Genomic DNA, 11,875 nt, shown 5'->3' with positions numbered 1-11,875 from the left:
CAACTACATGTCACCCCCAAATCGATGGCCAAACTGATGTAGTCAATCGAATTTTAGGAGCCTTATTACGATCTGTTGTGGGAAAGAACATTAAAAATTGGGAAGAATGTTTGCCATTTGTTGAATTTGCATATAATAGATCTATTCATTCTACAACTGGCTATTCACCATTTGAACTTGTTTATGGTTTTAACCCACTAACAGTACTTGACCTTGCTCCATTACCACTAGAACATATTGTTAATTTAGATGGCGAACAGAAAGCTGAGCTGGTGAAATCCTTACACGAGAAGGCTAGGAAACGAATAGCCAAAACAAATTACATCAACACCAACAAAGCAAATAAGGGGCGCAAACGGGTTGTCCTTGAACCCGGAGATTGGGTTTGGGTCCATATGAGGAAAGAACGATTTCTTACAAAAAAGAAAGATCAAGTTGGACCCAAGAGGCGATGGACCTTTCCAAGTACTCGAGTGGATCAATGATAATGCATACAAAATTGACCTACCCGGTGAGTACAATGTAAGTTTTACTTTCAATGTGGCTGACTTATCTCCATTTGATTTTTCAGATTCGAGGATGAATCTTTTTGAGGAAGGGGGAATGATACGAGTCACAAAGGCCCAATTCAAGCTCAAGAACGTTATGAGCTCAAATTACCACAAGGCCCAATAACGAGGTCAAAGGCCAAGCAAATGCGTATGAAACTAAATGGAACCGTTCAAGACTTCATTAGCAAGGCCTTAGATGCGTATACAAAGGAAAAAGAAAATCAAGATTCACTTTCTTGTTTTCAAGAAAATCAAGAAACCGAATCTTGGTCCAATTTGGTTGTTTTGAGCTAGTTCAAGAATCAAGAAAATCAAGATTTCAAATCTTGGAAATCTTGGTCCAAGAAACTGAATCTTGCAGCTAAGGCACATTGGATCTCAGTTACGAGCATCAACGAACCAATTTCAGGAGAGAACGGATTACAAACCCAAGTTCTTGAAGATACGACCCAATAAGATGTTCCAAGCCCAACCAAGAAGTTTAAAGTAGATTTAGTTGAAAATCAAGCCAAATTGTCAAAGTGGCCCAATTTGTAAAATTTTAATTCTTTAAATACTTAGTTTTAATTTTAGACTTTATGAATAAATTTCTATGTTAGAATTCAGTCCAATAAGCCCATTTAATGGCCTTGGACGAAATTTCCCTTGAAAGTCAACAATTAGGGATTTTTTTTAGTTTTCCTAGTAGGGCTAGGAAAGTAGTTAGAAGGCCTATATGTATGGCTTCGCCGGCCACCCTTAAGAACACACTTGAAATCAGATTTTTATTGATTGAAAATTCTCTTTGAGTTTTTCTTCAAGATTTTTCTCTTGAGTTTTCTTTAGAAGTAGTTTTAACAATCTTTCGATTGTGAGAGCCATCTTCAGCCTTCTTCTTGCCGTGTTTCTACATTGGAGGATAGATTGGAGCCGATTGAAGGGAGTTGTGAAATCTTTCGTGATTTCGAGGCTTCTTAGGACTTTCTTTATCTTTCTTGCTGTTTATTTCTCTTTAAATTTTTCTACTTGTGCCAAATTATTAATTAACTTTGTTTTATTGTTCTTGTTGCGTTTCAGCCATTCTCAAACTTCAAGATCTGTTTTGGCAACATTCTTTGGCATCAAGAAACGCCCTTTATTCATATTTTTCCAGATTTCTTGCGCCCAAGTATTCTATTTTTCTATCTCGATTTGGGTCTCTTGATCTTTGAGATTAATTTTCTATTTTCTGTTTTTGTTTCAGCCAAGTTGTTTATAGATCTCGTAGGACTTTCCCGTGACTTGACAAACTCGATCTTGGTCCGCGCGCAACCTTCTATCACATATAGGTTCAAATAAAATTATAGAGTAAACAATACGCAATAATGATTCTATTATGCACCCTCACAGGATAGAATGATGGACTCCTAAGTGTTTCCCATCTAAGTTTTAATAACCCAAAGCATCTTTCAATAACATTTCGCGCTGAAGCATGTTTCATATTGAAAAATTCTTCTAGAGCACTTGGCTAGTAACCTTGATGTCACTCATTCAAATGATATCTTTGTCCTCTAAAAGGCGCAAGAAATCTCTCACATTTTGTGTAACCAGCATCAACTAGATAATAACAACCTATAAAAAAGAAAAAAAAAACTATTTATCATTGTTAACTTTCCCAAAAAAGTATGATTTTAAAAATTAATTCAAATTCCTTAAATTCTACACCTTACCATGAGGAATTTTTAGTCCATGTCTCCTACTAATGGCATATTGAAGAACACTTCCATCAGCAACAGAACCTTCCCAACCAGGAAGAATATAAACAAAATGCATATCAGGTGTACAAACACCTAACATATTTTTTGCTATGTCACCTTTTCGCGTTCGATATCTAAATTTATTAACTTTTGGAACCCTAATCTTGATGTGGGTTCCATCTAAAACACTTAAGCAATTCTAGATCACATGTATAAAACATTGAATTAAGATACTATATTTAAATCTAAATCAATTGAGTTATGTACGAGCTATATATGAAACTCACTCCAATACCTTGAACCATTTCCACCTTGGGTCTGTAGAATTAGCTATAATTGGCTTTGCCTTTTTAAATAACACATCTTGTAAGCGTATGACAACATTTAACACATTATGAAATGATCTGCTAACGGTTTTCTCGGACCTATTAAAATGATGCTTGATAACTCGATTTTTAAGGTGAAGAGAAATAATATGTAAAAACATTGCCACTTGCTCATCAACAAGCACGTTCCTTGACGGCTTTAATCCTCCTAAAGTTTGTAACATCTCACATAATTAAAAAAAAATTCTATTCATCCTAACTTGTTCAAGACAGGTCTCATCACTAGTATGCACAAGTTTTTTCACATAATCTCGTTGTGCATAAAAATCCAAAATATATTATCTAATCCTTGGTCTATAAGTATGTAGGCTAGAGACGGCACCCAATGTAACTAAGAACCAACTCGCAACTGTACACATTTGCAACCATATTGTTAATGCAATACCAATTCTTTTTCACCTCTCACTTTGTACTATTAAAGGCAAACGAGCCATTACTGCAAGATGTTAAAGTGTTAGATATCTTTAAATAACATTATAAATTAATCTCAAAACAGAATGTGATGCATATATCTTTAAAGCACACAACGTAAAGCTAAAAAGAATAACTAATTCGCTATTTTAATGTATTATATTATGCATTATAAATCTGAGGTCTTTCATTTTAGTCTATCAAGCCAATAAATTCAATTCTCCTTTAACAATCACATATAGTTTTAGCAAATACTAATAAAAAGCACCATAATTATTAGCTTAGCAATAATGTGGAGCTGTGGACAACTACAACTACATATTTCCTAAGTACTGCTAGATTCAACTTGGTTGATATTTGGACTAGTTATAACATATTTCCTTCACTATAGTTTTTAATAACTAAATTAAAAGACTCAACAATGCCAATTTGAACCTTGATTACTCTACTGGTTCTACACCAATTACTCAATTAAGTCTCTATTATAGAGTTGGCAATTTATGAACAGATGCTATATTTTTTTTATTAAATTGTGTAAATATGATATAAAATTATCAAATATATTAATATTTAAACATTAATATGATATGTGTGAATTAACCCTAGATTTTATGTTCATCATGGTATAATTGTATGCTATTTTATGGTATTCATTGTTGTCTAATTGTTGTGATATATGTATATCCAAAATAAATAAAAAATCATAAAGGATGTGTATGTATTATTTAAGAAATATTCTAATCGATTATAGATATTATAAAAATAATATTTTTTAAAATAAAAATATTTATATACATCAAAATAAAAATAAAAATAATTATAATATAGATAAAATAAAATTTAAATAATAGAACAAAATTTCAATAATGAAATTAACAGTTATATCTTAACTTGTAAAATATACAAAGCTAGAAATATGACATAAGTGTCACAAATAAGGATTAAAAAGGGGGATTGAATTGAATTTATTAATAAGAGTTGGTTGCAATTGTAATGTGCATTATACTTCTAAGGAGAAACTCGAGTTCAAACTTTAAAGATAGCATTGTTGAGAAGGAAAACCGTAAATCTCGAAAAAAAATAATTTAGTTATTAAAAACTGCAGTGAATGAAATATGTTGTAAGTAGTCCAAATATCAATCAAGTTGAATCTAAACCACTCATTGCGCAGAAAAAGACTCGGCAAAGACCAAATCTTCAAGTCTACTGCTAAATCAGTGGCTACCATTGCCAAGAAACTACCTGGAAAAAAAAAAGAAGGCCAAACATGTTCATGAAAATTAAAGAATCACATTTCTTTTCACCAACCATATTTTCACATAAATCTTTTTCCCTGCTTCTGCAATAAATATGCTAAAAAAAATTTAAAAAGTAGAAACAAAGCCCCCTAAAAACTCACCAAAAATTAAGCAAACAGAGTATTGTAGAATCTAGCTCCAAGATAGTCTCAAAATTGTTCTTAATCTACAACATTTAAAACAAAAAAGAAGAAAAAGAAGAGACGAAAAGCTTAACAACATTTTGAAGTTTCATCATTCCAATTTTATCTACTATATTTAGATTTAACCTTAAAATCTTAGAATTGTTCATCAGTCAACCGCCAAGCAATCAAAAAAAAATACTAATGTATACTTTAGAATTACTTAAAATACTTTAAAGCAGCAACTAAATATCAAAGTAGCGTTTTACAATTAAACAAGTAATTCCTCATTACAAAAATCAAAGTAATTCCTAAAAACGTAGAAGAATCAAAGTAATTCTTCATTATAAACATCAAAGTATCTTACCACTACATCTATTGATATTCTTACAAAATATTAATCAAAGTATCCTACAATTCCCTATACCAAAACTAAACATACTGTTCATTTCTTCTCTTTTCCCATCTGTCATGGGTCGTGTTAAACTTCAAATTAAAAATATCAAGAATGATGTAATAGAGTATAGTGGGAGTATGCTCAAGTTTTGGCCACTATGATTATTAGGTCCAAAAGTAGAGTTTTGAGCTTCCCAAAAGCATTAAAGAAGCAATTGGATGTAATAGTTATAAAGGATGGGTTTTTGTGATGAAAAACAAGTGCTTAATGTTAAAGCAAACAAAAATGTGCAAAAAAGGGAGAGTGTCAAATACTTGTGCGAATGAAAAAATGAAATGGAAATTTTGGGATTGAGTAAAGCGCCGTAAGGAAACAGGTAATGTGCTATTAACATCTCTTCCTCACAAATCAATGCATTTTATTTTCATTTATGCTGACTAAAATGCACACACCATAAACCATTTTGCAAGCATAGAATATTATCCATCGTCCTTTTTGTCTTTTATTACCTTATTTTTTTTAATCAGGCAAGTGTTGGCAAAGGATCAAAATGATCCTGAGGAAGTGAACCAGTCAACTTTATATGCTATATATGGAAACGTAGAAATGGACTAATCAAGAAAGCTTATGAGCTTTCTATCCTTTGTGACATCAAAATTTCATGTTCTCACCATCCGGTCGTGTTAATCATTTTTCAGGCAAGAAAAGATACTCCTTATTAATCGCACCCCATTTTACAACTATCATATTTTTTTTCAACTCTTTTTTCTTACTACTCGACAGGATGAATAATTCTAGAATTTTAAGGTTAAATCTAAATGTTGTAGATGAATTTACAAATAAAACTTAAAAGTATAACTACAACTAAACAAAAAGCAACCACTAAATTAACCTCATTGTTGTTGACCCAATTCCCCCTTTTATCGCAGACCAATAAACCAAAAAAAAATAAAAATCAAGAAGGAAAATACAGAAAGTTGTAGACCACTAAACCAAGAAAGTTGCAACCACAGAAAGCTTTAAAAATTCTAATATGAACAAGAAATAGAACTCTACTCGGAACTTTAAGCTCTAATAAATACATAAATCAATAAAAATTAATAACACAAACCCATCAAAGTAAAACGACCAAACTAACATGGTAAAGAACGAAAATAACCACTCAAAATCAAATCTAAAGCAGAAAAAAACTAGAAGAAAACATTGGAAAAAAATCAGCAAAAGAGAGTTTCAAAAACTAGAAGGGAAAAAAATCAACGATAATTTTGGTAAACATCAACGCAGTATGAGAACAAAAGAGAGTTACAAACCTTGGTTTAGCTTTCAGTTGCAGTAAATTTGAAACCCACCATATGACGTGATTCTAATGAAAGGCAAAAGCAAAAGAAGAAAGCAAGTAAGCAAGGGAGTAGGGAGCATGGTTTCAGAAAGGCGAGGGGCAAAAGTTGGAAATGAAAATAATAAAAAAAAGAGAGAATTTTACCTGCGTTGAATTGCTATTAAGTGGTGAGGGAAAGGTTTAGAGATTCAATGTTTTCACGGAATAAAACTGTTTTCAAAGCAAATGTAATAAACCTTTACAACCAACGCTTACAACCAAAAATAGCATTACAGTTCTATTCCATTAGATTCAACTAAACAATTAAATTACTGATTATAACTTTATTCCATTTCAACCCTATTCTATTTCAATAAACCAAACGTGCGGTGGTAGAATTAAAATAGATTCAATTTGAAATAGAAATATAAATCTGATAATTGTTGAACACATTATATTTCTGTACATAAGAAACTTAGGCAAACAGATTAAAAAACATTGTCAGTATATCACTATTGCCAAGTAATTCTATGATCATAAAACTAAACATTCCATTGCTATGCTTCCATGTTTACTTGGTTGCATCTTTACTTCTAGAAAATATCTGGGTGAAAACGCCCTGCGATGGAATTGCTTTGCTGTGCCTGCCTCAAATGCATCGTTAAGGCATAGTTATTTACCTGCAAAAACACATGATAGATTCGCCATTAATAGATAATATTATGACAAATTTATGCTTCTGTTCTTTTTTTTTCACTATCTCAAAAATCTTTAATATTCATCATCATCATTTACAACATTTTTTTTGGAGTAAGAAAATCAAGCTGTAAAATGATTGTGATTTCTCACCTCTAGAGTTCGCAACTGCTCCTGATACTGAGAAACCAGCTGCTTCAAATGCTCCAACTCATTGTTTTTGTCCTGGTACTCCTTTTGGCGTTCATGCTGGATAGCCACTGCACGTTTTAGAACCGTGTTTTCTTGAATCAACACTTGAATCTGTTCCTTCAACATCATATTCTCCTAACAACAAATTACAATCAAATCAACAAGGTGATGTTTACCAACTATTAAGCTACACAACAGATAACATAAATATTGAAACCCATGTTCAATTTCACAGATATGTCTAAAACCAAAAGCCAAAATTCGACACAACTATTAAATTTTACAACTGCACACCCAAAAAGCCAAAACAACAGTGTCCTTATAGTATTTGAAATTAGGAATTCTGGAATCAATATCTATCATATCATCTACTTCAAACCTGAACAGCACAGCTCCTCACATCAAACTTCCAACTTCCAGTTCAGAAACCATACTTCAAACCATTGTCTTTGATTTCACGTCTCAAAATCACTAAGGCACTTCAACTCGGAATCAAATACAAAAGTAACTTAGTTCAGTCATCCCCTAGACCGGTTTTAAACTCTTGGCTTTGTCTCTCAACTTTCACAATAACTAACTTTTAACCCCCTCCATAGAAATATTTAGCGATGAAAACTTTAGTTTATATAAGACTTTGCTTTATTTCCAGATTTCAGTTCAGTTAACAGTTTAGTTTCTGCTTGGGAAAATTGTTATGGGCCTTGATTTTGTGTTTTTGTAGAGGCCAGGGTTGGGCATGATTTGAGACTAGAAATTAGGGCTGGGCAAGTGAACTTGTTCTTGAGACCACATGCCTAGTCTCAGCCCAAACCTGGTCCGTTCCATGACATGAGTGCCTATCATATACCTGAAAGCAGCTTTCTACAGGACCTAGAGGAGTTAAGAGATACATACCTTATGAAAACTTTGTGCTGCCTCCTTAGCAACATGTTCACTAATGGACTTCTCCAGAACCTCCAGCAATTTAGAGGCACGGGCTTTGGCATCATCCACACTTGAAGCACCCATCATCTCCCCCACAAACAAGTCCACCCATTCTGCACCATCAACAGGCAGAGTTTCAGGGGCCGATGGAATCTGAGCAGTAGTATCAGCAGCTTCTCCATTGTTGGTTACTGTACCTGCAGTTTCAACTACATACCTGAGTTTCCCTTGCCTTAAGTAAGAACCACCCATCTTAAAGCAGATGCCCCATTACACATAGCACAACAGTTAAACATAAATGATTACTTTGGTGGCAGCAGGCTACAATTTGTTAAAAGTTAAATATATAAATTGTTCTACAGAAAATATTCTATTGAAATTGATTAACCACAATATATCTTTGGGCACATATATAGCTAAGGACTAGGATATTGAACAGGACTAAAATCTAAAAGAAATTTATCACTTCTTTCTCTCTTTCAAAAATCAATTTTTACTGATTTGTACAAGTACTGAAAGAACAGGGAACTAGTGGTGAAAGGAATCTTCTAAACTAATTGCAAATCTTACAGTTTACAGACTCTTAGAAGCCCTATATGTTTTACTCCCGTGTAATTCAATATTTAGATTTAACCATTAGGCATATAACTATTTTAAGGACTAACAACACAGGCTAGAGTTGAATAGCAACAACTTAATGCAATAGGTTGATTGACACTAAAACTCTGTCGGTTTGTCATAGAAACAGTTCTGCATGATCAACCATCTATCAAAAATATATTAGAAGCCAAGTAAAACTCTTGATAGAAAAAATAACAACTAAACAAAATACAGATTGATTGTAAACTATAATAGCGATGCTAAATTACGAAAAAATCAAAATCGCAAGAAATAGAGGCATACCCTGCTCAGCAGTTGTACCCAGTTCCTCAACAGGACCCATCTTTTCCCCTGTAGCATCTGCAGCTCCTAAGTGAAGTTCTTGAAGCCTCTTGATAGTAGTGTCTATATTGTTGCCACATTCAAGTAGTGCTCTCTCCAGAAGCTGAAAGGAATAAATTGTTAAATGTTCATAGAAGAGACAAATGGACCACAATTCAACAATCAACCATAATCTCTTGCTCAGCAACAGATTAGTAAAAGCAAACACTTTAAAAGCTAAGCCTCGAGTTTAGAAGACAAAAAGATAAACCTTAACCAACTAAAACAAGCAGTCTTATATACACAACACAAATACTTTGTAAATTCACAAACTGATTTAACGTTTTGGAAAACTTTAGAACTCAACCAACTAAAACAAGCAAATCTCATATACACAAATTTTTGTACATTCACAAAACTGGTTGGGCTGGCCGCATTCGTGGCTTCAATCCACACAATTGCACTTGTTAGACTTTACCGCAATATCAACTTCTTTTAAATGAATTTTACGCTAAGAGTTTAAGCGCTTCACCCAACATCAAAAAATAATTACAATATGCATTTTGCTTGCAGGATAAATCCAATGAATCAAAAGGATATGCAACCCAACGTAGGTTTAAAATATCGTTCTTTTATCCCTACTTTCAAATCTCAGCGTCCAAGCAGAATAACCAAAGAAAGGAATCTAGAAACATTACAGCTTTGCTATTAAATATAATAGAGAATAACTAGCAGCAATTGGTAATATCAAATAAAACTTACATTTCTGCATCAAATTAACGTAATCTAGGAATAAAAATAAATAAAAAACAATCCATATACCTCGGGGTCCATATGAGGGAAGAGAGCTTGGAGGTGATCAAGGAGAGAAGGCGGCGGAGCAAAACGAACAGAAGAAGGAGATGAAGGCGAGCAGCGCCGGAGCTTCTTAGAGACAGAAGCCGATGGCGATGACGGGATATCCTCGAAGAACGATCTCTTGCTACCGCACACTGCCGCAGACATCCTTCGCTAGATCAAAGAAGAACTCTCTTTCTACCTCTATCTATGTTAATCCCTGACCTTCTTTCTATCTAATTTGGAAAGAGAAGTGGGGTTGTAGGGGGATGAGATTTCTGTTTGGTTGATGAGAAATTTGATGGGATTCTATTCGAAAGGCGTTGGCTTTGACTTGGCTTTGGGATATTAGGTTTTCTTATCCGTGGACTGTGGGGTTCTTTTTTCTTATATATATTAAGGACGGTGAACTGCTGGAGAAGAAAAGCAATACCTTTTAAAGCGGTGCGGGTTTTGTTATTTATATATATTCACCGTTATTTCTTCTTCTTTTTCAAACAGAAAAAGGGCAATGGCCGCATTGGGAGATTATGAGAACTGCGGGGGTGGACCAATCATATATAATCATATATATAACAACGTAGAGATAAGTGGCCCAACCATTTTTTCTATTTTTTAAAATTTTTAATTATCTATAATAAAATAAAATAAAATAAAATAATGAAAATTATTAATATTTTTTAAAATTTGAATTTGAAACGTAAATGATTATTTTAAAAAATAATTTTGAAAGTAATGGTAAATGATTATGTCTTAAATTTAATTTTTTTATTACTTAAATATTTAAATTAAATTTCAAACGTAATGGTAAATGATTATTATTACCATTTATGTTATTTGAAACGTAATGCTTCCATTCTAAGCAAAATATTTTAATATATTTTATTTAATAATATTAATGTTATTTGATAATTTTTTATAATTTTTAAAATACTATATATTTAAAAGTTTTAGATGAAGATAATGCAAAGATCCTATCGCTTTTAAATAATAAAGCTCAAAAAATAGAGTTTAAGTTTAATTGAGTTTCTAAGACTTTGTCTATAAAATGCAATTCCATCCTTCAAATATTTCTTTGCAACTATTGTCATACTTATCCAATCTTGTGTTTGGTTCGTGAGTTCCCACTGGAGTAATCGCATGAAGAATCTCTAACTGTAAATGGGTCAAATCGGGTGATCGCATTGGTGTTGTGATACAATCATGGTCCAAGACTCAATTAAGGCTGCCGAAGAACCCATGAAGCTACCAACGGGGCCGATTATTTGTGCTCGAGCTAAGAGGTTCAAGGAAGCTGTTGCGGGCCTTATTGATCGAATTTGGGGTGAAGCTGTTGCTGGATTTATCGATCAATCATGGACATGCAATCCAAGCGTGCCATGCAACTTAATTCAAGTTCAATTCTAGTTTTCTTCAACTTGAGAATTTATTTGCTGGAATAAAGAATTAAAATCGGTTTTAGTTAGTTAGTTAAATTAGTTTAAAAGTTTATAATTATGTCATAGTTTGAACATCAATAATTTGAGTTTAAAATATGTCATAATCTAAGCATTTTAAATGTCTTAAGTTTATTAATTGTCTTATTTCGTACAGCTTTATTATGTGTTTTTAATATGGTCTTAGTTCAGACACCATAATTGTGTCTAATGTTTAGACAAATTAAATTGTGTCAAATTAAGTCTTATGATTAAGCCGAGTTTAATTTTTTCTTGCAGGTTGAATACATTGGCTGCTCATCAAACAAATTCAATGGACAGCATTTAAGGAAAAACATGCATCTAGACGTGCATGCATGAGAAGGTTGTTGTTTGCTTTCTTCCAAGCAACTCTTCATGGTAGTCAATGTATCAAGTGTTTTCACACTTGATTAATCAGGTGATAACTTTAGTTCACACTAAAGTGACCATCTAACTCCGCCTGTTCACACCTAAAAGTTGTTCGTGTGCCACAATCAGCAATAAATCATTGAGGCACATTCGGCTTCCTAAGGAGGCATCAATTCATGTTCACACCTCTTTAACTGATCGGATACTTGCATATTCAGCTAACTTCAAAGCCCACATGGTTTGACTGTTTGGGAATTGCAAAAGGCAAAGCTATTGGCATC

The 11,875-nt window shown here is 33.0% G+C and overlaps 1 protein-coding gene across 1 annotated transcript; it reads right to left on the bottom strand.

Annotated features, from left to right (window-relative positions):
• Window positions 1-6,591: 6,591 nt before the first annotated feature.
• On the bottom strand, window positions 6,592-10,312 carry LOC107926849 (uncharacterized). Its single transcript, XM_016857791.2, has 5 exons — window positions 9,754-10,312; window positions 8,914-9,055; window positions 7,981-8,207; window positions 7,048-7,221; window positions 6,592-6,878 (listed from the first exon to the last, which is right to left on the bottom strand). The coding sequence occupies exons 1-5, from the start codon at window positions 9,934-9,936 to the stop codon at window positions 6,792-6,794; spliced, it is 813 nt and encodes a 270-aa protein (XP_016713280.2). The 5' UTR covers window positions 9,937-10,312; the 3' UTR covers window positions 6,592-6,791.
• Between the last annotated feature and the right edge of the window lie 1,563 nt (window positions 10,313-11,875).

Source organism: Gossypium hirsutum, chromosome D06, assembly GCF_007990345.1.
Source record: "Gossypium hirsutum isolate 1008001.06 chromosome D06, Gossypium_hirsutum_v2.1, whole genome shotgun sequence".
NCBI lineage: Eukaryota > Viridiplantae > Streptophyta > Magnoliopsida > Malvales > Malvaceae > Gossypium > Gossypium hirsutum.
Note: the sequence above shows the minus strand (reverse complement) of the source record. Positions and strands in the feature narration are given on the sequence as shown.

Excerpts from the sequence above, each read along its gene's own strand:
- LOC107926849 (XM_016857791.2), bottom strand. The coding sequence starts at position 9,936 with ATGTCTGCGGCAGTGTGCGGTAGCAAGAGATCGTTCTTCGAGGATATC. Across the intron at positions 9,056-9,753 it reads TCCCTCATATGGACCCCGAG|CTTCTGGAGAGAGCACTACT; the intron begins GTATATGGATTG and ends TATTCCTTTCAG. Across the intron at positions 8,208-8,913 it reads GGGTACAACTGCTGAGCAGG|GTACAGTAACCAACAATGGA; the intron begins GTATGCCTCTAT and ends TTGAAACTGCAG.